General features: G+C 42.0%; 1 protein-coding gene across 1 annotated transcript; it reads left to right on the top strand.

Annotated features, from left to right (window-relative positions):
- Positions 1-88: 88 nt before the first annotated feature.
- ITK (IL2 inducible T cell kinase) lies at positions 89-26,471 on the top strand. The gene is made up of 17 exons (XM_080353542.1): positions 89-471; positions 10,468-10,572; positions 12,434-12,515; positions 13,912-14,040; positions 14,707-14,747; positions 15,545-15,696; positions 16,140-16,205; positions 16,395-16,449; positions 18,204-18,283; positions 18,913-19,049; positions 19,828-19,902; positions 20,596-20,767; positions 21,496-21,712; positions 22,444-22,508; positions 22,598-22,716; positions 25,346-25,503; positions 26,038-26,471. Exons 1-17 carry the CDS (start codon positions 301-303, stop codon positions 26,107-26,109), a joined length of 1,896 nt encoding a protein of 631 aa, XP_080209668.1. The 5' UTR covers positions 89-300; the 3' UTR covers positions 26,110-26,471.
- Positions 26,472-26,889: the final 418 nt, after the last annotated feature.

The raw sequence follows: 26,889 nt of genomic DNA, 5'->3' as shown, positions 1-26,889 counted from the left end.
CCACACCCCTTTTTAATTAATCCTTAACCACTGACTCACATCTACTGAATGTCCCTCAAGTGTTATTTTTTCCACAACATTTACCTTAGCGTGTATTGCAACATGTGCTGTTCATTTTATGACTTCAGAGAGGATGTGGTTATGCTTTGACAGAAAGGAAGCTTTGCTGTAGATGGGAAGATAAAGCTTGAAGCACCTACACTGCCTTTTGAACACCTTTTTTTATTTTTTTCAAATTAACTGTCTTCCTTCTTGTGTCTGTTTCTTGGACGGGCACCCAGCGTGTAGACAAGGTATCCCATGTCTTTGGAAAGGACCAGTTTTGGCTCAGCCATGAATAACTGTGTGCTCCTGGAGGAACTGCTGATCAAAAAATCCCAGCAGAAGAGAAGAACTTCACCCTCCAACTTTAAAGTGCGTTACTTTGTCTTAACCAAATCCAAGCTGGCTTACTACGAACATCGCCATGGGGTACGTCAGCCATTTTCTCTCTCATAATAGAGTAACAGAGGGAAGGATGAACTTCATTAAAGGAAAGGAAGGATGTTATTGGAGGGAAGGATGATCTTTGTTATGTTGTATTAATTTAGCGTTTCTAGTCCTTACTACAGCACCGTTCACTGAAAATTGCTAAGTGGTTGGATGTGTCATGTAGAGCTTCTGGGCAGTCGGCAATTGGTGTGCATGGAGAAATAAGACTACCTTGCTCTTTTATAGAAAAGATCTAGTTTTGTTGTAGTACAGGCTGTTGTAACCGGTGTGTAACAGCTGTGTGAGCCTGTGCCTGGCAGGGGTGACCTGGAGTGGTGTATTGCAAAGATCAGAAATGTACCCTGATCACGTCTGTGGGAAAAACCATCCACAGATCTTCACTCTCATTCTTTTCTTCAGGGCAGCAGACCAATGCTTTTGCATTGCATTTAAAAAAAATTCAGCTGCCATGTGTAACAGACTTTGTCTACAGAGTTAACTTCGGAAGGGATGTGATGATGAGATCCATACTCAGACTAGGCATTGCTTCCCCAAGCTTGCCTTTCCCCGGTTTGCTAAACATGAAGAAAATTATAAGGCAATCTGTGCAACCCCATTGTGCTAAGTGTTCCAGTGAAGTGAGAATTATTTCCCTCTTCTATTTAGCTGGATGTTTGCTGAGCCTCATTACGGTTGTAAATAATATTGCTTGTTTTCCAACAGTCACTGAACACGCTGTTAATCCATTGTGTTTAAATGCTGTTGCTGTACTCAGAGCAGAACTGCGGATGGTGTGGCCTTGCTATCCAGTGTTCACAAGTTCAGACCATCTGATCTTGCTTAGTTGCAGAAAATTAAGCTAAAACTGAATCCAACAAGAAAAATATCATGTGCCCTTGTATTGTATCATAATGCAGTTGAGGTTGGATATCAGCTTTAAGGGTTAACAATTATTTTTAGTTGAAAGTTATTTCTCTCAAATGTGTAAAAAAAGAAAGTTTTTCTTGCTTTTATTTTGTAGTCTGTGTTTTTCTTACCTCCATATTTACATAGAAAAATATTTATTGCTGTGTAGTGTGTCTATATTTGGTTTGAGACTCTTTCCTATCCAAACTTTCTTTCAAATGCCATTATTTTCAAAGTTTAAGTTCTATTATACACCTTACACTTAATTATTCTGGGTAAAATTTTCAAAAACATCCAAGTGATTCTTCTGTAGGTATTCAGAGAAATCTTCATAACTAGTTTTCTTTGGCGCTTTCTGAGTCTTGGTGGACTTGAGGCAAATTCAACATGCACTTTGCCTATATACGATTGCAGAAGCACAGTAGATATTTGTCATCAGCTTTAGACACTGAAATAGTTTGGAAAATCTGACGTGGTGACTTTCAGTGGGGCATAGATCTCATGGGCTATGTGAATGCCTTTGGAAATTTTCTCCCCTAGCCTTCCTAAAGGTCAATTAGGTGAGATGAGGGTTTGGTATATTATCTACTTTATGTTATATGCTATGTATTTTAAATGTGTACATACTACATATGTGTAGACATGTATACGTAAACACACACATAACTTAAGGCTCTTCTACACATTGGGTGGACAGGGGATATGTCTGTAATTAAAGGGCAGATTTTCCACGAAATGCTAATTTTTTTCTGACACGAATCAGGTCGTTACGTGAATAGAACGTCATGCAAAATGAGGAGAAAAGAGTTTGTCCTGTGAAAGGCTCCCAGAACGGATCCTCAGCCTCTTCAGTAATCTTCCCGCAAATTAAACCATCCTGACCTGATCAAGAAATGACAAGCTGCAGAGGAAAGCCCAGGGTAGCCCACGCAAGCACCGTCTTGTTTTGTGCTGAGAACAGAATGAACCCCCAGCAATTGAATTCACAGCCAGTGAAGGGAAAATTAGGGTACCTGCCCAACACATGGGCTATGCCCATCCCTAAGAGAGAACCAGGACCAGGGAGTGTGTGCAGGCATTGAAATAAGCGATATGTAGTGCTCATTTTCTGGCACAGGCCCTGCCACAGGTCTGGCTCTGCTCCCCAAGGACTCTCTCAGATAATTTGTGGGGCTGGCAGGGATCGGCACAGGCTGTCACCACTACCTGTAGGCAGTTTGCATGTGGTCTCCCTGCTCTGGAGGTTTAGGGCAAAGTGGTAAAAGGACAGAGCTGTTCTCTGTCAGCTGGCTGCAGTGATGGGGAGTGTACCTAGGCGTGTGTACTGAACCGTAGAGATGGGGCCAGCAGCTGTCCAGGCTTTTAAAGTACATATTTTTCAAGGGAAATCTCTGTGGATGTTTGCTCTAAAAGTTTTCAATTAGTTTCTTTAAGAAAGCCTTACCAACCGTGCCAGTGGCTTACTGTCCACTTAACACTGTCCAGTACCCACCTCTCTGGTCCCCAGTCATTCAGTAATAACAGCCTGTGCGTAAGGGCAGGCAAAACAACCAGCAAACTGCTTAGCAGTTTGAGAAGTCCCACTGATTTCAGTTGGGTGGCTTAAAGTAAAGCATACGCGTATACATTGAGCCCAGGCTTATATGTTTTGCCTGTTTTTAACAGGGTTTGGCACCCAGTCACTTCCTCTGCATTTTGACACTGTGGGTATAAAAAGATATTTAATCATTTATTGTAGCAAACCGAAGGTAGGAAATAAGCAGGTCAAAGCAGTACAAGGGTAATTCTGTAAATGATATCAAAAGCTGTCCACACAACCAACATCATAATGGCAAATTTTTGCAATAACTGTAACAGCATTTTCATCATAGCAGCCATAGCCTGACAGAAAGCACTGTTCTCAGGGGCCAAGCACACAATCGCCATTAATGTTAATGAAGGGTATTTACATATCTCATTAGGAGAATGAGCCACCAATAACTGACAACAATAAGAAGCTGTGTTTTCTGGAATTCATTACACAGTGCACAATGCAGGGCTGTCTTAACATCACGCAAAGCCCTGATAATAGGCATGAGTTCAGCCCCTGTCTCTACTATAATACATCAGAAGTGCCTTTATTATAACATGCAAATCAATTCCACAGGCAAAAGTTCTTCATTTGCAGGCTCTGATTTTATAGCTATTGTGCATGTGAATAAAGGACCACATGGGAGTAATCATTTTAACTATTTCAATGAGTTTGATCCTCACCAGAATAACCGACAGTGAAGACACTATGTGATACTCTCAGGGTGCCAGTACACTTGGAGTACTGCAGAAGAAGCAGATGAGTGAATCTCTTTGGAGAGGTGCCTAGGACAGACTTTCAAAGGTCCTTACTTAGCAAAAAACTCTTAAACTGTTGAGTTATGTGTATGTGTATCATCTAACAGCTTATGGTTTTTGGTAAATCCTTCACGTTAGCAGACAGGAGACTAAACAGAGATAGTTTAGTATTTCAGACACTAAGTAGAGGTGTTCTTTCATAGTCTTCCACTTGTCACATTCCCGCCTAAATGGGGACAGCCAGAAATGAGCATCTCTCCCTGTATTTCAAGCCGTCTGTAGTATAAAAGTGGCACAGATGTCTGAGGCCGATGCCACACTTAGTGGATTGGCCACTGGGCTAGTACCATGCTAATGTGGTACTGTTAGCACTACATGATCTCCACATCAGGGCTACTCATCTCGGGGTGCTGAGACCTGCAGAGAGTGCTTGGGTCTGTCTGGATCAGCTATGGAGAAGTGCTCCTTGTCCCTATGCCACAATTTTCACTCTTCATAAATAGCCATTTTGCCTTATACAGGCATTCTGAGAAGTATCGCAGGGCTGGGAAAGTTGCACCTGACACCTGGGAAGTTCAGGCACATAAATTTTTTAGATTTTATGTCTTCAGGCGCTCATGGGCTATTACTGGTGCAGTTTTTAAAGGCAGTAATGAAAGGAGCACACAGAAAAGGACCAAGTTCACTTTTCATTTACATCAGCACTATCCTTCCTACACTGCTCAGATGCTCAAGAGGTCACATAGCATGAATCAGCCTTGTCCTGAGCTCCTTCATTCAGATCTTTGATATCGAGATATAAAGATAGCACTTTAGCGTGTCTTGAAATTTGTTTTCAGTCTCTTGTTCCAGGAGAATAAAGGATTAAACTTGGGTGAATAGCCTTTTATCAGCACCCTAAAAATTCTTCAGCTGCTCTGTAACCTCATCTAGGTGTTCCTGCTCCAGCGGGAATATTGGACTGGATTATCTTTCAAAATTCCCAATTCAAAATTCCCCAACATTCTGTGATTCTGTGATTACCTACCTGTTGGGTTACTTGCAGCAGTCCAGCTACCCACCGTAACAAAAGCAGCACTTTGTTCTTTGGTCCATCAAGCCATTTTACTTTGATTATTCTACATAGAATCCAACTTGTGCATCTTGCCCTGCAAAGACTTGGGTTTTTTTTCCCCAAGACTCTAATATAAACAGACCAAGACTTCGCTTGTGAAGATCTCCGTTTTGGTGTTCCTGTTCATTAGAGTGACCATTCATACTATTTCATGTTTAATATAACATTTACTTTGTGTATTTTGAATACCTTAACAGTCATGAAGCTAAAATCTTCATCTAAAGTGAATTAACTATGGTTTTAAAGACTGCCTTCCAAATAAATACATATCTGAATAGATATGTCATTCTTTGTAACTTGTCATATATTTATTAACAAGTCCTGTTTGCTTGCCAGAATCTGCAATACTATCTGTCTTCTGATGCGTATCTCTAATTTATTAGTAAGACACATCGCCCACAAAGAAGTCAGGCTTGACATCTATGTACATCACACCTCTTTCATTGGATTTTTATGTAATAAAATCAATACGACCAATGAATACAAGGTACAAACCTGTGCCTAGTGTGAAATGAGTCCCTTAGTACGTCTGTAAATTCAACATGGGGTTTTTTAATAATCCAATTGATATTATTGGAGTTGAAGGACGATTAAATTCATATTGTTTGCCACAATAAGCTTTATATCTACTGCGAAATCACAGAATCATAGATACACTGGCTGGAAGGCACTTTGTAAATGCATTTAGTCAGACTTGGTGCTCAGGGCCGGACAGTCGCCAGCGTTAGGTCAGTGCTCACAGCAGGACTATCACCAACGCTAGAACACGCCACTGTGGCTTTGACTGGCCACTGTTTGAAAGCCAAAGACAGAGATCTCACATCTTTGGACAACCCGTTCTGATGTGTCATATCAGGTGCTTTTCTGGATATTTACAAAGTTCCCATCTATTGCAGTTCCCGCTCACGATTTCTGCGGCATGATTCAAGGTGGTGATACTGTCTAGACAAGATTGCTTTAAGCAAAATGCGGGTTGTTCTGTGTCTGGTGTCTGTGGCCTTTTTAACTCTACAAATGTGTGGTAGAGTCTGATAATAAAAATAGCTCTGTTTTTCTGGAATAACTCATTTTATCTTCCAGAAGTTGATTACAATAATTTTCTTGTTGCACTTTCTGTGCACACTTGGTTCTGCTCCCGCTAGATCTTTTCCTAGGTGTTTATTGACCTTTAATGTTTCAAGAATTATTGAAAATTGCTTCTGAGCAGTGTCTTCCCAGAAATCATCAGATACTTCCATTTTCTTTAAATTACAAAGTTCAAATCTTCCTTTTGTTGGAGAATGTTATTGATTGGGACAAGTCTGCAACCCAAGTTTTCTTTTATATCATTAAGGAAGGAATAGTCTTAATATGAATATACTACAATAAGTATGGGATTTCTTAATAGTTACCTGTTATTAGACTTTTCTACTGTAGCCATTTTTGCTTCCAGTACCTGCTTTTGCTTTACATCACAATCAGCATTGTAACTGATACTGTTGAAATGCCTTCCCGTTGCTTTATATTTTCTCATCTTTTCTGGTCATTTTTTTTGTCCTTAAAGCTTATACTTTTTAATGAAAAAGTGATGTCACACAGTCAATTTAATCTAGCCTCCCTTCTTTCATTGAATCTTTACTGCAATCCACTCCTCCAAGTCTTTCCTAGCGTCAATAATAGTTTTGAATAAACTAATATAGTATTCAGCAGTTGTTCCATACACTTTTCTGCAACATAAAATACTTACTTCCATCATATTAGAAAGTTCATTTGAAAGCCAAGAATCTTTTTCTCTTCTTCTTCTATTTCTTAATGGTGACATTGATTTTCTTGTCAAACCACTTTTGCCAATAGTAGGTATGCGCACCTGGGTGTTCTTCTCCATCTCTACTGCTTAGATGAATGGAGGTATCTCAGGCACTGATTGCAGTTGATTTTGTCATTCAACACAATTTTATGAACTCTGCATGCAGGGAGATAAAGAGGTGAACGCAAACATGTGGCAGTGACACAGGGTGAGCAAAGCCCGGCTGCAGCACGGATAGCCCTTGGTAGCGACTGCTGCTGAGGAGTTTGGGGCCACATGAACCTTAATTGCTTGGTTTTCCTCTCACCAGCACAAAAGAAACAAGATACAAGTTCTTACATAACTTTTGAGCCAAGCTGGCTTTACGAAACATGGCATGGTGCCTTTCTGCCTGCCGGAAAAGGCTGCCTGCTCTCTCCTCCCGTGGTCCTGAAGATAAGGCTGTGCCCACCCCTGCCTCGCTTCTCCCCAGCATTTGGCCTCCCTCTCTTCCCTCTGCTTCTAGCATTGAGGGCTCCTTTTTTTGCCAGGGCCCTTTGGTAATCACAGCATGGTTCAGCAAAAAACCTTTAAGCGTCCACCAAGAGACCTTCAGCCCAGATGCTTGGTGCAGCACATTTGATGAATGGGCTTCACAAATAGCAACAGCAAAGTGTTAGCCAGAAAGCAGCAAATTCCTCAGACTGCACAGCTCCATATCTTACAAGATCTTAGACATTAATGAAGTCTGGGTGTGCAGAGCCATGGTCAGGAAGTGTGCTCACGGCACAGATCTGGGTCACCTCCAGCAGCCACTGGTGGCTTGCTGAACCTCCACCATGGGCTCCACATCCCCGCTCCTTCCCCTGCCCCAAAGCCTGAGGTGCTGAAAAGTGATTCATTTGGTTGTGTGGCCAAGCTGCCGTGGTGTGAGAAAATGGTGGTGTTGGTGGCTGTGTAGTCTTAGCATGTGACAAATGGCGGGTAGCTCATTCCCCAAGCAAGCATAGTGAGATGCCTTCTTGTGTTGCAGGGCAGGGCTATGTCAATTGTCCCATTGTCATTTGTTCTAGTATCTAAGGTAAATAGGGACCATTGTGGTCATCTAGTTTATGCAGTAGACACAAAATAAAGGATTAATCAGTGAAAAAGCTGCTGGAGCTGTGTGGCAAGAGGAGGTGAAACAGCAAAGATGAAGACTCTAATGCATTTGGCTTGTGATGCACCTGGCTCTGTTCTGACCTGTTAGCCCTCCTTCCTGGAATTGCCATGTTGCAAATAAAGGACCAAAAGAAATAAAACAGGACAGACTGACCTGCAGCACAGTGGACTTCTTGTGGGACAGCAGCATGCCTTGGTTATCTTTCCCCACACATTATACAGTAAGACCACTAACTTTTTTTCTGACTTACCAGCTAAAACATCTACATAATTATAGTCCAGGCAGACTGAAAACAACAAATAGAGATCTGTCAGCATATTTTGTCTAGCCCTTTTAGGAACAAGCTTCTGAGCTTTTTGGAGACCACTTTTAAGAGGCTTTTCCTCTCCAATCCCTTCCAAATGGCCCGTTTGCTTTTGTTGGATTAAAGTGCAGTCAGGCATCACAAAAGCAGAGATATGTTTAGCTTCCAGCCCAGTTTCTGGGTAATGCCTGGTTTGTGAGCAGCAATTCCAGTTGTTTGTGCTGCTATGGGACTGTGATTGCTCTTTATCAGCAAAGTCCCATCTGATGATGATCTGCCAGGTAATGCACTGGCTGTGAGAGACACCCTGACATTGCACTAAAACATGAGATTATAAAACGCTTCTGTTGCTGGGATTACATGACTAAAAGGAGCACAGTAGGTGATGAGAGCTGCAGGACGGCTGCACAAAGCTCCTTGAGAAAGCTGCACCCTGACTCTCAGCAGAGTCTGGAAAAATATCACCAAAAACCAGCCTGCAGTGAAAGAGCAGAGTATGTGATGGGCACAGCATCGCTTCCTAAAGCCTCAGAGGAGGAGTGCATGTGGTTAAGCCCTTCAAAGGAATAAGATGAAGGAGGGTTCAATGCTAGTAAAATTGAAGGTTTTTATAGGAAATAAATGGCTTGTGTCTCATGGAAGGGGTAGAAGTCTTAGGGGCAGAACAAATGATAGAGGAGGTTGTGGAGACAGAAGAAGCCACGTCTGAAAGAAGTAAGTGAATAGACAGGAATGAAGGAAAATACATGGTAAAAAATGGCATGCAGTGAAGTCTTGCAAGGCTTGGCAATACTCTTGATAGTTAATTGGTATTTACATGTAGGGATGCTTTATGGCCTTGGGTTTATTGATATAAAAAATCCCACTCCACCTCCTAGAGCTATGTAGGCAGATGCTGTCCTGGCAATAAATCCAGAGGCACTGGTTAAACTGCAAGCAAATACAAATATAAAACCCAAATTCACCAGCTTAGTCCAGCAAGAGCAATATGAGACCACACTGTAATAACTTCCCTGTCTTTTCTCAAGTCTGTATACAACGGCAATATAGCCAGTTGTGCAAGAATAAGGTTTGATGAGCCTTGGGACCTCTCTGTTTTGAGGCTGTTAGACAGCACACAGTGAAAAACCTCACCCTATCTCCAGTAGCATCACCTGCTTCCCTGTTTTAGGCTAAATTTACTGATGGAAGGTACCAACAGAGCAGATAGAGGGTCAGCATAGCAGTGGGGATGGCTGCTGCCAGTACGGCAGAGCCACCAGGTCATGGTGACATGGGGAGTAAGGGACAGGACAGAGCTGGGGGGCAAAGGACACAAAGCATTGGGTTGGGGGTCTGAGGGAGGGTGAGGAGGTTGTCGGAGTCTTGCTGTGTCTCCGAATGGCAACCTGGGACAGGTACAATGCAGTTGTTGAAATTCATGCTCTCTCCTGTTGACAGTCGCCCATGTTTGAAAAACAGCAGCTTTTGCTGTGTTTTGGGTTTTTTTAAATCTCACCAATTTCCGTCATGGTGTTGCAAAGCTGAGCTGGGAGACAACTACTGTTTAATCCGTACTGAAAACGTATCAAAACAGGAAACCCGTTTGCCTCCAAAGGGCAAATGGGTTTGTTGCGAATCCTTCAGAAGCTGCAAGTAGCAGCTCCTGGGGTTCGCTCAGTTCCTGCTTTGCCTGGTCCTGCAAAGCCGGGGAGGTTCATAGGAAATGGGGTATGCCGAGGTAGTTGGGATACCTGGGTGTCTGTTCTTACCCTCTCCTAGTTGCCCATACTGTTACCCAGCTATCTGGTATAGGATGAATGATAACACAGCACAGGCTGCCGAGAAACCAGTTTTGTTGGCAATTTTTTGAGAATGTTATTTACTTCAAAATTTCCTGTTGTTTTCGCTTAGCTAAAAACCCAGACAGAACAAAAACAGAGAAGTGTTTTTGTTTCTTGGAAAACAGATGCAGTAAAAATGTTACATTTTAGATAAAATGCTTAGTTTTGAAATTCTCAATATGCAAATATTTTTTTTAAATTAAATAAACATTTGTTTATAGATTTCAGCATGGAAGAGGACTGTTAGTAAACCAAATGCTTCATGAAAATAGTTCTTTTTCATTAAAAAGGTGTTTCATTTTGTTGGAATCAAAAATAAAACCTGAATTTCAGCCAAAAGTTTTGACTGGTTCTCTAAGAATCCATGTGCTGAGCTGAAACCTGTGTATGTGCATGTATGTCTGTGTATGTGCAATCCATACAGAGGTGCCGTATATAGGAATCATTCTTTATACTTTTAAATGTCTAACATAATCTGTTACTTTGCTTCTGCTCCGTTAAATCTAAGTCTCCTATGGACATGACAGTCTTGTCTAATTATTCTCTTAATCCACAATAATTAGCACTAACCAAGTGCTTTTATCTGTCTTTTAGAAAAAAAGGACTTTGAAGGGTTCTGTGGAACTTTCCAGGATTAAATGTGTGGAAATTGTGAAAAGTGACATCATTATTCCCTGTCAGTATAAATATCCTTTCCAGGTGAGTCTGTCCTCTGAACACACTGATAGAGATATCACTTCATTTTGTATTCGATAAAATTGTCCCTCACAGTGCAGTCGTCAGTGAACCCAACACCAGGGTGAATAACAACAAAGGAAGAAAACGCAGATCGAGGTTTGAATTGAACTGGAGAATCAGAGACTGTTATTATAATACAAGATTCATAAACTCTTATACTCATTGATTTTAAACTGAAAAGGATCGTCTAATCCTATCCCATGTTTAACATAATATTAATCTATCCCATTAACTTATGTTCAGAGAAAGCCCATCTTTCACACAGGTAATCCATCCAGGGTTTTGGACAATTTACCTATTTGGTGCTGAAACTAAACACATCCAGTAGCCTTTGCATCAGAAACTGGTGGCTGTGGTGTGCCAGGGAGGCTGTTCCAGACTGTTCTTACAGAGATGGCTTTTAGTGATGAGATGGTTCAAAGACCAAGAGGCGGACAGTGCTAGCTCTAGTATGAGGAAAACCATGTCTAGCGTTAATTATTAATACATACAGGATACATTTATAACATAAATATGGGATACATTTATAACATAAATACTATAGAATATCTGCTCAGTTATTGCAACACAAATTCCCTCTGGCAATGAGCCTCTCGCAGAGCAGCATGAGATGAGTGCTTTTGTGCGGTTGTGCATGCTCATGGCTGCGTCTTTTGGAGATCCGCTCTACTGCATATTTCAAAATGTGCCTTAGATTGTCAAAACAGTATATAGACATAACAATAATATCAACAGGGGTGGATTTAAATGAGTGGGAGCTATTCCACCCTTATTTCTGTTTTTTGCAAAAGAGGTTATAATTTATCTCTCCATAGCATGCAAAGCAACTGAGTCACACACCTGTCTGTGTGTGCCTGTGAGGGCTTCATGCCAAGAGATAGCAAATGTTTCCTGTTCTTTAAACAATAATTAATATTGCTTCACCTACACCTCTGGAAAAATCTTTAAAAAACAGCTGCTTTATTTTTGTAGAAACCTCTGTTTAAATAAAGTGGTCAAAGTTTTTCACAGCATCCATGCATCAGAGAGACCAGGTCCCATTTGGAATTCAATTGTTGAGTTAAATATTGGAAGAGAAACCTAGATTAAGCATTACATAAAATTTTAGGCCCAAATGTAGTCATCTGGTTCAGTTTCTGAGTCATTTTCATTCTTGTGATTATTTTACTCCGTGGTCTGAAACTTCACAAATATTCGGTATTTCTCTTCACTTGTTCATCATTAAGGCCAAGATGATGAAAATAGGATCTTGAGCGCTCCGTGTTCATCTGTTCCAGCTTCGTATTTCCCCTCTATAATCCTAGAGAAAGCGATTAAAAACTTTGAACAATAGTAATCCAAATAATGTCCAGGGAGTTGCTCAGGTTTTATATTGACAAAGAAAAGCTAAGTTTGGCTTGTAGATCTTAAGTGAAGGTATCTTACAAGAAACTGCTAAGAAACAGATGCCATTTCCCCAGAGATACATTAGCAAAATCACTGCAGTCACTGAGTAAGTCAGGTCGAACTCTCTGTACATTGAAATTGCTACATCTGCGTTGATTTCACTGCCGTTTTTTAACAGCATAAAATTGAGCTAGAACATTGCTTGTCTAGAATTATTTCTTGATCGAGGTTTCTACTCTGTTTTAAATAATCAAAAGTCAATGAGGTTGAGAGACGCTCTGAACAGGCTCTGCTAACTCCGCTTGCCCACATCATCATTTTGTGTGTACATTGTTGGTATGGGGGCTGCTGCCTTGTTCTTTCAGTGACTCCATCGTGCCCGGCGTATCGAGGATTGTCTCTAATGGTTTTCTCCCTTCTTTACTCCCCTCTTCAGATCATCCACGATAACTACATCCTCTATGTGTTTGCACCCAATCGTGAGAGCCGGCAGAGATGGGTCTTTACACTGAAGGAAGGTAATAAAGCCCCTGTGCCCACCCAAATGTTGAAGTTACTTATCCCTGACCAGTTTTCTCTACAAGCTATAATCCAGAGAAAATGTGCAAGAGGAGTCGTGTCTTCTATCTAAGCATGCAAACTAGTAATGGGAAATGAGGTTATAAAATCAAATTGTTTATAAATTGAGTGTATGCGTTTTCAACAGCAGTGGAAATTTTGGACATAGAATGCCTTATTTGCCTCTTTCTAGGATAAACTGTTAATATGTTACTGTAATTTGAGGTTTCTTATTCAGGAAGAGATGAGGATTTGTATATGGCTATTTCTTTTTTAGAAATTAATCTTTTCTGAGTGGGAGATTTTGCAGCTCTTATTAATAGATTTTTTTTGTTGTTTAGATCAAAACCTTCTTGGAGAATCATGAATATTAAAAACAATTTTGTGGGTAGCTTTTATTTCCTGTTCACCTCCTGAATGGTGCTGTTCACAGCAACGATTCTGAAGCAGAGGCACAATAACTAACCACTGCAGGCAGAAATGAAGCATAATACATAAGGAAGGTGTTACTCAGTTACATGAAAATTGCACCAGGCCCCTGTCATAGCTTTTTCCTGCTGTGTAACACAAGTTGCTGTATTGTTCTCTCTGAAAAAAATGTGCCTGATATAATATTAAGTTAATGCGCTCACTCTTGCAACCAGTTGTTTCCCTTCTGGAGAGCACCTGCTCAAAGCTTCTACTTTATCATCTCTTGTTGTTCAACGTCTGGAGACTGTCCACTTACTTGGATAATTTTAATAGTCTCTTGAAACAGGCCAGCAGAATTTTTTTGTTCCTTTTTAGGAAAATTATTATTAGAGATCGAGAGGCTTAACTTCAAAAAGAACCTTTAATCACACACACAAATATTCAAGACTGGTCTTTACATGTGCAAAAAATGTTTAGTGCTGGTGAATGCCAGTATGTACAGCTCTTGCTGAACACCAAGACAAAGCAGCATCTGGGTCCCACATATATACATACTGTAGAGCTGTAGTCTTTCATGGGAATCATCAGTATATGACCTGTCAGGTTTTATTTCTCTTTTTGAGACCTTCCTTCTGTGGTTTTGGTGTTTATCAGTTTAAAGAGTCACTTTGGTGGGATTCTGTTCTCCTGCAGTAGAGAGGTATGGGTTCCATCACCATAAGGAAGGCTATTGCTCCACATCAGTGGTGGCATTCACTCCTTTTGAGAGAAAGGAAAACATTAACAGAGGAGGCTGATAATATTCACCAAATTTGGTTTGAAAATAATAAGCAGCTTCTTTAAAGTGTGCATTATTCCCAATCAGTACTAGATGTTTTTCAGAACTGATGCGACTGCAAATAAATTCATTTTCCCCCTGCTTTTTATTCCCTTAATGTCTTGCAGAAACCAAAAACAACAACAGTTTGCTTTCAAAGTGTCATCCAGATTTTTGGATAGATGGCAAGTGGCGATGCTGTGCCCAGACAGAGAAGATGGCAGCTGGCTGTGTGGAGTATGACCCCACCAAAAATGGTATGAGATTTGTTAAGCCCATCCTGAAATTGAAAATATTTATTCCTAGGAAAAGTAAAGGATCGCATCTGTCTCATACAGAACATCAAAGGATATCATGTTACATTTCCAGCAAGAGACATATTGCTGGCTTCTTGGGACATTCCATATTCTGGCATAGATTTTACTGTATATGGCATTCTTTGCTTTGAGTTAACATTTTCCCCTGTGTGATGCTTGGTGCTGTCTTTGGAATGAGATGGAGAACTAAAAACTTGACCAGCTGTGCTCAGTCAATAAGCCATAGCAATTTTCTTAAGATACGTGCATTTAATCCTGTGTGTCCTGTTTTCTCCTAACTGTATTTCCTCTGTGGTTTTAATGGCCAAGCACAATCTTTACTTTGTCTCTTGAAAAAAGCATGTAAGCAGCCAATCATTTTTCACCCGAGATGCTTTTTGCTTGTATCTGGGTGATTCCTTAAGTATTCTGTACACCGGTTTCAAACCCATGGTGTGTGGCTGAGAGCCACTGTGTAGGTGCAGGCTGTTGGCACATCTTACTCTGAAAGACCAAGACTTGCTATTCAGTGGTTTTCTGTCACCTTTATCAGTTCATTACCTTGTTGTTTTCATCCCTGGTTTTGTTCAGATCTACTTCAAATTAGCTTTCTTGATTTCATTTCAGCCTCAAAGAAGCCTCTTCCCCCCACTCCTGAAGATAACTGGGTGAGTGCAGTGAGGCACGCTAAGCTGTCCTTAGTGCCCTGTGTATTTAACTAGCAGCACTGAAAATATCCTCATTAAGGTTCATCAGAGTGCAGTGACCTAGAATATCACCTGTGCTAACATTCTCTGGGCATTTCCTTTACCTTTTCCTATGTTTTCATAAGCTATAAATCAGCAGCATCCCACTAGATTAAGGTTGTCCTGCAAACCCAGCTTGGTTTCACAAATACCTTTCCAATGATGAGTGGAGTTTCAAATGTGCAGTGGTTTGTTACGTTTTGTTTTGTTTTGTTTTAATCTATAAAAAGGGAAACTGGGGAAGTAGGAAGGATGTGAGAAAAGTGATTTTCCAAACCCACTTGTGGATGGGACAAAATGTCATTGACTTACTCAATGAGAAAGGAGAAGCGGGGTGTTTGTCAGGGCTGAGTGTCCTACTAGAAGGCAGCAGGGCATGGGGACAGTCCCTCTAGGGAGGCCAGGGGGATTTTATCACTGGAGGCTTTCAAGAGGGATTTAGGAAACATTTGTGAAGAATAGATCAGACAGGTAATCCTGCCCTAAGAAGTAGATAACTATTTTCTGTGCAGCTGAAATTTTTATATGAATTTCATTGTTTGAAAGTGCTAAAAATTCTCATGTCAATACACCCCACTAGACACCCTGGGGTGTTTTCCTGGCTTTGAGGCTTTTGAACACAGAAGACACCAGTGCTGCCAGGGAAACATCACTTTAGAGAGCAGGCCATTGTTTTTTATGTATATGACTATGATGACCCTTTTCCCTAATTTGTGCAGAAAATGTTACTAGACCCAAAGGAAGCCTTAGTTGTGGCCATATATGACTATGAAGCCCAGAATCCGCAGGAGCTGACGTTACAATATAATGAGGAGTATTATGTGATTGACAGCTCTGAGGAACATTGGTGGCTGATTCAGGATAAAAATGGGTAAGTCACTTTTCAACAGCCAATTTACAAATCATTCCTAAATCCACTTTGTTCTTCCATTGACATATATGGTGGCCCCTAGTGTAACTTCTGTGAAGCATCTTCTGATATACAGAACAAGAGTGATGGAAGATTATTTACAGTAACTTTCTTCCATTTTATTTTGCTTGTATCCAGGCAGCTGAAGAATCCAAAAATTAAGTAAAAACAAAACAAATCAAAACAACAATCCTTAGCTCAGGATGGTATTTGCTGTCGTACATGCAGGGGGAAAATTGTGAAACTCTACAAGTTGTTTCCTTTGCCAAGTAACCCCACTAAGTACATAACAACCAGCACTTCTATCAATGCAAAGAGCAAGCAAATCCTTCAGGGCTGACTCTCACAGATGCAAAGAAAATCCTGTCTGTCTAGCATGCTCATGCTGTGTTGCACTTTAACAGGCATGAAGGCTACGTGCCAAGTAGCTACCTGGTGGAAAAATCACCTGACAATCTGCAAATGTATGAGTAAGTTGTGCCTACGTTTTTTCTTGTACCTCTGTGTGCCCTGGATTTGTTATAGAAGCTACAAGCCTCCAATGTCCCTGCCCCACAGAATGTGTCGTTGCTAGCGCTGGGGGTGCTCAGTTCAGAGGCTTTTGAGCAGAAACTTGAACAGCCTCAAAACGCTGACTCGGAGTCTTTTGATGTTTTCAGATGGTACAATAAGAACATCAGCAGAAGCAAAGCAGAAACACTCCTCAAGGATGAGGTAAACCAGTGTTACGTGCGGAGTGGATGGGCAATAATAATTAATTAATGAGAAATCAGGAGAAGCCTGGGAAGGCTGCTTTGTGTGAGAGACTGCTGAAGCCCGGGTCCCTGCTGTGTTGCTGTCCTTGGCTCTTCTTAGTGTGCAATAGAAGATAAAGGACCACTAGCAACCCCTCTCTCTTCCATGGCAGCCGAGCGTGGGCAGAGAGCTGAGCCATCCTTCTTTGGTCAAACACACCCACTGACTGGGGCTGATGGAAAACACTGTTTGTGAACACTGTGTCAACTGAAAACCATGATTTTAGCTCATCTTCTCTGTCTCTGCGGGAGGCCTGCAGATGCCAGTAGTTCTCTGAAAATCTAACCAATCTCATGCTGAAATATTTTGGGCGAAAGCTAAAAGTATGAGTTTGGGTATTTTTTAGTTTTGTGTGTGTGCATGTGACCACACATCTGTAATTTTTCAGTTGAGCCAGGGTTTTCCAGTGAAGACTGTAGTGAAAACAAAAAGAACAAACTTCTCGTTGAGTTTTTCCACACAAACACAACCTTAGTTTTTAAATCAACTCTCATGCTAACAGGAGATCCAAATACCATGTTTTTTCTTGGAATGATAGTACTTTATGGAAATAAAAGCATTTTTATGTGGTGTTAAAAATTCCTTTAGTTGACACATATTATGGAGGAGCTATGGGGGTTGTGAGGTTTTGAACCAGAAGGCTCTGCAGCCACACAGGGGTAGTTACCACAGAAAAGTTGCGCTGGTAGGACCAAAATGAAAAATAAGATCACTGCACCATGCATGGACCCGTCCCATAGGAGATCATAGAACTAAAAGAATTTTTAAATAATCAGGCACTTGTGATGCCATATGAAAAGCATCTTTTTCTGCAAACAGAAGAAAAATGCATTTTTTATTATTGACAGATAGGTAAGCACAGTATATTTCATCCAAACTGTGATGGTAAATCTTCTTCTCTGCCACCTGATCCATTAGTGCCTGGCCCTGCAGGATCATGGCCTATGATACATTTTAGCATTCAGATGAGTAGAAAACAATTACAGTGAAAAATTAAAACGGAAAATTGTCCTGTGAGTGCCAGAGTGGAGGAAGCCTGCTTTCCTACACATTTGTGTTTAGATACTATATGACTTAGGTACCTATGAAAGGGCAGGTTCTTGTCCAAACTTTTCCCATTTGTGGTAGATTGGTAAATTAGCTCCCATATGGATTCTTTGATGTTGAATACATTGTATTCTGGTTCTATAGCTGCTCTTTCCATGAAGGGCACTCAAAGGGGTTTGCCTTTCCACTCGGCTGCATATTTCATTGAACTTGTGTGAAATTAATATCGCCAATGTTCTGTCAGATAGGGTTGAAAGCAATCAATGGCTTCAGAGTTTCTAGAGGAGAGGCTTGGAGGCACAGAGAGGCACATGCTTTTGTACCCACACCCACGCACACTCAGCACGAGTGCATAAGTCTCATTTCCTCAGGAAACCCAGCTGAAAATACACAGCACCCGAGAGCCCAGCTGGGTGTACCTGCAGGCCCTGGGCAGCCATCAGAGCTGTGCATGGAACACACCGAGCTCTGGCAGCTGCTCGTGGCTCTTTTTTTTCCTACATGTTTAGCACATTCTCGTGACCGAGCAGTAGACAGGGCTGAAACGAGCAGAGCTCTGCCCCCAGCCCGCTCCTTTTTTTCCATTATGTCTCTAACACGTTTTCTCTCCTTTGTTTCGGTTACAGGGTAGGGAAGGTGCCTTCATGGTGAGAGATTCGAGGCAGCCTGGCATGTACACAGTCTCTGTTTTCACCAAAGCACTAAGGTACAGCTGAGCTCAGCAGCTTTTCACATCAATTGCATCAATGAAATGGCTTCTGTGAGAGTGTAATCTCTCTAGTTATTTTGGCATTATAAAGAGAGAGCAGAAGGCTCATGAAAATAATAGAGGAAAACACTTCCAAAAAAGGCAGAAGAGTTAGTTAACATTCGCAAAGTGTATTAAAGGGTCCACTTCTCCCTGCATATACATAAATGCCTATAAATAGTCTCTTAGACATCACTGGGGTTGTAATTTTGAGAAAATTGTATCCCAAGTGAAGTCTCGGTAAGATCAACATGGACTCATCAGAGCTGGGTAATACAAGACTAGTGAAAGGGTTTCAGTGATGGGGCAGAAAGTTTTGGTTCAGAAAGAAGAGGCAGAGAAGCTTAGCACTCAACCCACTCTTATCAGGAAACCTCAGCCTTTCTAGAGATGAGACCATCTATGAGTGAGAGGGAGAACATACAAGTACACAGCTTTTGTTACCAACTGCAGCTCACTCCTTGCTCCCCTCCCCTTAGTTCTGAGTAGTGAAGGTTCATCCCCTTGGCTCACTTGCTCCTCTTCCATTTACACCCCGAATTCCTGTCTTTTTGCTGCAACTCCAAAGAAAACCTCCTCTTTTTCAGCATGGACAACAATCCTGTTATAAAGCATTATCACATCAATGAGACAACTGACTTTCCCAAGCGATATTACTTGGCAGAAAAGCATGTGTTTGATTGCATCCCTGAACTCATCAACTATCACCAGCACAACGCAGCAGGTGAGTGGAGGCCGATGCTGACCAGGGAAGCTGTGGTTTTACCATGCATCCAGGTGAAGGTTTTGAATGAAGGAGGGCTCTCAAGCCCTCTGTCCTTACTGTGAAACGTTAAATAGCATCACCTTTTCTTCCACTTATCCTGGCACTTGGATGGCACAAAAATCACCATCTCAGGCCAGTTTCCAGCGTTACATCTTCATTGTGGTTGTCCTTCTAAGGCTGATATGACCAACACAGATGCTGTAATGACATCCTGTAGAAAGCCCGTGGGGGTGTGTGACCACTGCCAGACCAAGCTACCTGTTAGAGTTACACTTCAGGGCCTTCTTGCCCAGGAGGTGATGTATCTCTGGGACTTGATTTGACACAAAGTTAGGAACATGGCTAGAACCCATAGTCAGACATGGGAATCACCGAAGACTAAGACTCCCATCCCTACCATCCAGGAGTACCAAGGGAAACCCTGGGCTTCTAAACTACCCTACAAATAAGAAGTATAATAAAAGGTATAACTTGGAATTTCATCAGAGTTAATAGAGACTCACAGCTCACATTTTCTGACAGAGCAAAAATGGAAAATGGGCTGAAACTGCTCAGAATTGGCTCTCTTTTAGCAGACAGGAAATCGCAGTCTGAATAGAGGTTCAACTGCCCTCAAGTGGAACTGAGAGCTCAGTACAATAAATCTGCTTCCAGTATCCAGATGGCCTTCTGGGGTAGTGACAGCCACACTTCCCATGACTGTGACAATAACTGGAACCCATCTTCTCTTATTCAGGCCTTGTCACTCGTTTGCGGTATGCAGTCTCTTCTTGGAGAAAAAAGGCCCCAATCACTGCAGGGCTGAGCTACGGTATGGTACTCTCTATCTGGGAATTGCACTCCTCACTGGTTATCTGAGTGATCCTGAATATCTCCATGGATGCTGATGAATATTCATGAGACTATCACCACAATAAATAGCTTTCTTCAGATCTTTACACTGCACTATTCACTAGATTATCATCTTTTCATTACCATTGGTAACTGAATGAACTGATCATGCAGTGCCTTGAGGGAGGTGATGAGATAGCCAGGGTCTCAATGTAGTCAACACTAGATGCCAAAATGAATGCTAAACAAAGTTGATGGGAGTAGAAGTATAGCATAACTTGATGAAAGCTGAGTTATTCCTTAAAGATGCCTTCATATGCATATTTTATCTATAGAATTTTGCTAGTATCACCTTTATTGTAACTCTTGGAGACATCAAAGAAATTAAAAACCATGTTGTGCTTGGTAGTGCACATATGCATGATAGAAACGATGCTCCCTGAAGAACTGGATAGACAGGACAAATAGGGAAACAAAGGGGGATATTGTTATTCCTGCTCCTGAACATGCCCTGCAGCATGGATCAGACAAATGAGCTACCAAAGGTCAGATAGACAACTTGAGGGACAGTCAGAGTCTCACTCCGAGTCCTGTCTCAATGTTTAACCCACAAAAGCTTTTTGTTTGTCATTTTACTGCTAGAACCTTACTCTTTCTCCCTTACAATCAACAGGAAAATTGGTCATTAACCCCTCTGAGCTCACCCGTGTACAGGAAATTGGCAGTGGTCAGTTTGGGGTGGTCTACCTTGGCTACTTGCTGGAGAAGACAAAGGTAGCCATAAAGACCATTCGTGAAGGAGCGATGTCTGAAGAGGATTTCATCGAGGAAGCTAAAGTCTTGATGTAAGTAGTAGATTCACCAAGAAAACCAGAGCCCGTAGGATTCCTAAGATTGAACCAATAGGTTGTGATAATGTTCAGGAATATGAATGGGTAATTTAAACTTGGATTATCTACTATGTATCTAAATAGTATCTAGAGAGACTGGTGAGCTCTAGTGGTTACAAAGGAAGGCAATTCAAGGTGTGAATTGCTCTACTTATAAGCCTATCAATATCCAGAATAGCCTTCAAGATCTCTGCTGTTCTGAAAGGCAGGGTTAATGGATGGCATGTTTTGAAAAGCAAGGTGGTTTTTCTCAAAAATAATTAGATGGAGAAGTCTCTTGACATCTGAGGGAAATTTTATTGAAAAATCTTACCTGCAATTTATTTTCTTTGCACAACTGAAAATATTTCTCTTTGGTTTTATTTACTTTGCCTGTATTTTTTACACTTTGTTCCCTTCAAAATAGACAGAAATTGATTTTATTTTTGTTTGATTGGATGATTTTCCATGCAGAAAAGTCTTTTGGTGACTGTTACCATTAAAATGGAACAATAGTGCTACATGATGTTAGACCTGGTCTACACATTTTCTTCTTTCTGCTTTCATAGTTGGCCTTTGCAGAGTGAGGGGCACAGCAGGATGACATAGGCAGCCACATATATATATAATACACTTGCTGTAAGAACAGAAGGCACACTGAGCTTATTTCAGCCTCTTTCCAACCTTCCCTCATCATCCCACAGGAAGCTGTCTCACCCCAAGCTGGTCCAGCTTTATGGCGTGTGCTTTGAGAACACTCCCATTTGCCTGGTGTTTGAGTTCATGGAGAACGGCTGCTTGTCCGACTATCTGAGGAGCCAGCGGGGCAGTTTTTCAAAGGAAACTCTGCTGGGGATGTGCCAAGATGTGTGTGAAGGAATGGCTTATCTGGAACAAAACTGTGTCATCCACAGAGACCTGGTATGTTGGTCGCCGACAGACTTTTCCTCTGCTGCTGCTGCTGTCGGGCTTATCCCTGTGCTTCCTCCCTTCCTTAATTTCAGCTTTCGCACTCCTGCCCATCTGTTGACAGGGGATCAAGTATTACCCCTTATTGCAGAAGCAGCATCAATACTTCAGAAAACAAACAAAACGCCAAAACATGTCCTCTGGAGAGCTGATTAATCTATTTCCCTTAATTGTGTTTGGGAGAGAAGAAATGAGGACACAAAGTTTGTCTCTTTTTCTGAGTCAACTCTTTTGCTCCCTGAGAGCCCCAACTCCCACAGTTCCCAGGGACTGACCACTCTTCATGTCTAAATGAAAGTACCAAAAAGACCTATTTTAATATATGCATAAACATCTCTTTCTGATAAAATACTTTTAATTACATGGTGTTCAATCAATCTGTATCAGTCACTGCTGCTGTTTTGTTAGGGGAGCAAGAACTGTGGATAGCTGTGAGTCTTTCTCTGCCCTTTCTGGGCAACAAGCCCTACAAGTAAGGCTGATGGTTGAAGAGCTTTCTTGGCAACAGGAACATGCTGGCCATAAAATGTATAGAAAGCTTGAAAACCTCAAGTTTCTGCCCTCTTTGATGTCACTTTGATTCTCCTTTTTTTAAGCACTATCTGCTCTGCCAGGATAAAACCAAGTGGCTGTGATAGTTTTTCAGCTCTGACCTTCTGTCTTTGCACCTTCTTTTCTTGCAGGCTGCCAGAAACTGCCTGGTGGGGGAATCCCACGTGGTCAAAGTGTCTGATTTTGGGATGTCAAGGTAATGATGCCAAGGCTGTGCCCATTACCTGTGAGGCTGTCACGGGACAGAGGGGTTACTCAGCACACTCCCTCTTTTTCCTTTTCCAGGATTGTTCTTGATGACCAGTATACCAGTTCCACGGGTACCAAGTTTCCAGTCAAGTGGTCTGCTCCAGAGGTTTTCTCCTACAGCCACTACAGCACCAAATCTGATGTTTGGTCATTTGGTAAGAATCAATTGTTAGAATGGAAAAAAAATCAACAAACACCAGCTTGGAAAAAAGACTGGGGGCTTCATCCTCAAGTACAGTCTCCTAAACACTACATCCTTTGGGCTCCAAGGGTGTTTTGCCTGAATAATGGTTTAGAAAAGCAAGCCTAAGTCATTTAAGTGAAAGAAAGGAAATAATAGCAAACTATCTAGATGCTTTGGAACACTGCAAATACTGCCAACTTAGTGTGTTGTACCTATGCAAGGTTATACAACACCAAATAATGAACTCTGTTTTGTGGTGATATAGCAGGAGTGTCAAAGGGAAGAGTGGAGAGTCACTGACAAGACTATGTAAGGAAAGGAAAGACATTTGGGCACTCCATATCCCTGCAGGGCACTGATGCTCCACTCAAACCCTCTGCCTTTCCAAGTTTGCTCTGCTGACTCCATTTGCTTTCTGGCAATCTGAAAATATTATTTCACTGCTCACATTTTCTCCCCTCATTTCCTGCTCCCCAATGAATTATTTTATGATTTGCATCTGTTCTTTCATCTCCCTTCTGGACCCTCACAGATAAGAAAGCCGTTGTATATCTTTTTCCCCCAAGTCTTTGGCACTGGAGATAACAAAGACTGTCCCCTGGCCTGTTGATCTGGCACAATGACACATCTGGCGCATCTCCAGCTAACATGCAAATCACGGTACTGCAGAATGAATCGGCGCAGTGTGCTGTGCACAGCACACAGTCAATGGGGTGCCACTCAGCTCTGGGCGCAGCAGTAAATAATGCAGGATTATAACCTTTGCTAGTCTGCAATTGTGGATTCTGTGCTTCCCCCTCCCTCTCCCATGCCCTGCTGTGGAGCTCACGCTGCTTCAAGCTGTGCATTCTTGTGGTGGGGGTGCTCAGACCCACGCAACAGCCTTAAAGAACCCAACTCAGATATGCTTCAGAGAGCACCATTCCTCTTTCCATGTGCCCTGGCATGTGGAGGAGGCTGTCTCACCACATAATGCCAAGGGACATTTGCCAGTGGAGCTATCTCAGACACCTCACAGCAAAGTGGCAGTGACATGGGGAGAGTTGCTACTTTGGTCAGAATGTTGTTCTACTTCACAAATAGGAAACTGGACTGTACACTGAGAGCCAGATGTTTGCAAAAAGACTTCTCAGTTTGATTTACAGTCAAACCAAGCCTGGTGAAATTGGCTCACTCCAGTTGCAGGGCTGAATGAAATACTGGTGAGCTTTGTTTGTGTTGGTCAGTCCTTCTTTGTGAAATGTGCAGAAAAAAGAGTTGTACATCTGTCAGACTTGTTATCTCCCCATCCAGTGGGGTTTGCATAAGAGGATTTCTCTGTCATGTCATGGTCTCATGACTGTGAGAAGCTTTCTGCTCTGCTACTCTGCAGCCCGTTCATCTCTTCTGCCAGGCCTGAAATCCTGCTGTGCCCAGGAGAATAAAGTGGGTGTGAGAAATTACCAGTGCAGGAATCTGCACACTGGGGGAGTACAACTGCTTTGCTTATTCTTCAGTAGAGCAAATACCATTGGTGAGGAGCTGCAATCTCTGTGCATCTTCCTATGTGAAGAATTCAAAGCTGGAAAGCAGGTATTATTTAGCAAAGCTGACTGTGGAGTTACACAATTTTATTGCAAACCAGTCTACCCATCTGTCTGTTTTCTAACACAATGTGGACACAGTTTACCAAGTCAGTCATCTTAAGTGACCAAGAGAATTAAACCTAACAATAACACAGATGCCTTGCATTCACTCAATTTACCCAGCCTCTCTGATCTGGTGACCAACCACCACATATTCCACAGTCTTTTTGTCTTTACCTGTCGCTCTTCCACTACATTAGAGAAGCATGAGTTTCTGTGCTGCTCTGAACAGTAATCATAAGAAAACATTTGACTGTTTAGGAAAAGAGGAAAAATATGCTGCAGGCCTTTGAAATTCTACTATCATTGCAAGTGAATTCATCCCAGTGAATCACACCACCTGGGATGTTTTGCAGGTGGTGATTTCCCAGCACCGAGGCTAAGCTGACTAACAGGAATGGAGCAGTTCATGTTGCTTTCTGGCTCCCAAGTCTCACCAAAATGCAAGCAGATCCTGGTGTAGGACACACCGCAGGCAGGATCAGTGACACGTCTCTTCTGTTGACTAACTGGAAGCAAAAATAGATAAACTGAATCAGTGACCAAAAGTGGGTTCTCTTTCCCAGATTACACATCTGGATGGAGTACACGGACAAGCATTCTCTCTTCACAGTTTGGGAGGAGACCTGCGACACTTCTCTGCTTTGTGACATGTAACACACTTAGACCTCACTGACTCATGGGGAAAGACATTCCTGTCATGCTAGACTGTCACGAAGCAGGATGCAGAGAAGTCAAACTTGCAGTGACCAAACTGCTACAGTCCAGCTGCAGAGATCCTAGTTGGCATCCTCAAACTGCACAGCTGTGTTAGGGCCTGATTTCTCAGAAATGCACTGAGAATCCGAGTGAAAATGCTTTTCCAAGTAACAGACACCAATGCTGAACTACAGAGAAGGGCAGGTGGAAGGTGGCCATGGGCCTGCTAAGGATTCTATTTGCTTTTTTGTGATTTTTCTCATTTGTTTGCTTTAGGAGTGCTGATGTGGGAGGTCTTCAGTGAAGGGAAAATCCCCTATGAGAATCGTACCAATGGAGAAGTGGTGGAAGAAATCAACGCAGGATTTCGGCTCTACAAACCCAAGCTGGCCTCCAAGGCGATTTATGAGGTCATGAGCCACTGCTGGATGATGGTTAGTATTGTAGTTTCCAAAGACAAGAGCTCTCTTCCCTTTGGCTTTTAGGAGGGGAGAGACAGGTACACACTCCACATGCTAACACAAGGTAAAATCCTGGAGGTGAGCATTCTGTAGCTTTCATCTGCACCAGCATGCAAACTCTAGGCTCTTTGCCTTTTCTTTAAGCTGCTTTTTCTATAGAATGTGTTGACTTCACTGAGCATTCTATATAGTGCACCTAACTCAAGTTAGTTCAGCAGTTTGCTTCCTAAAAAAGCTGCAGATCTGTGGGGCAGAGTTTTAATAGTGATGGTAAAAATGACAGCCAACCCATTATGAGGTACTTAGTGTCCACTAGGCAATATTCACTTCTAGTAGAAAAGAAACATTGTACAGAAGGAAGCTCGTTCTTCCGTTGGCATTTTCGCTGTAACAATAGATTGTATTTTTGTTAATACTCAGTTTCTTCACAAGGTTTTCCTTCCTAACCTCGCCATTCCTCTCAAGTTGACATTAATGTTCTCCTGCTCTCTTCCCTCCCCTGCTCAGAGGAAAGACGACCGTCCATCCTTTTCTGTTCTGCTGTATCAGCTGAGTGAAATCTCTGAGTTTGATCTGTAATCATGGCGCTGGCTGCTAAGTGAAGCTAAGAGAGTCCTGAGACGGCAGATGGCTGGATTTTCCCCACACAAAGCATTAACAGGAATCCTCTTACCACAGACACTTGCCATATGCCTGGGGAGAAGGAGAGGGCAGAGGCTGGTACTTCCAGACAGACAAGATATCCCCAGGTCTTCCAGAGCCTCAACAAACACAAGCTTTGGTTTTGACAAAAATGTGGTTTGCAGCTTACAAGCAGAACCAGCAACTGAGTACAGTCCTGAACTACACAATCCAGCAAGTGCATTTCTCCTGAGGATACAGCCTCAAAAACTAAGAGAACTGACATTGCTATTCCAGTTCTGTGAACTCCCAAATTAAGTTCTTCCCTGGGGAAGAAAACCCTGTCTTTGACTGAGGAGGAATGTTTAGACATATCCACGGCTCGCCAATTCAGAGTGAGTTGGACCTGAAAGCTCTGAACAGGAATAAGCCTGGGACACAGGAGAACAGCCTGGATTTAATGACTGCATTTCTGATGTTGATATTTCAAGGTGGTTCTGTTCTCCTTTTGCATGATTTTCTCAAACTAGGAAGAGGTACCCAGCAAGCTGATGAGGTGTCTGCATGTGCACTGGAGTTTGTAAGGAACGAAGGGAAAAAAGCAACATGTTGAAGAGTCTTGAAATTCTCTCAGATTGCATTGTATTGGGAGTGGGAAAATGGGATTCTGCTGTGAATGCAGACATTCTTGGAGGCGGGGAGTCAAACCTGAAAGTTTGTATTAGGTTTTTCTTCAGT

Source organism: Nesoenas mayeri (assembly GCF_963082525.1).
Source record: "Nesoenas mayeri genome assembly, chromosome: 14".
Taxonomy (NCBI): Eukaryota; Metazoa; Chordata; class Aves; order Columbiformes; family Columbidae; genus Nesoenas; species Nesoenas mayeri.
Note: the sequence above shows the minus strand (reverse complement) of the source record. Positions and strands in the feature narration are given on the sequence as shown.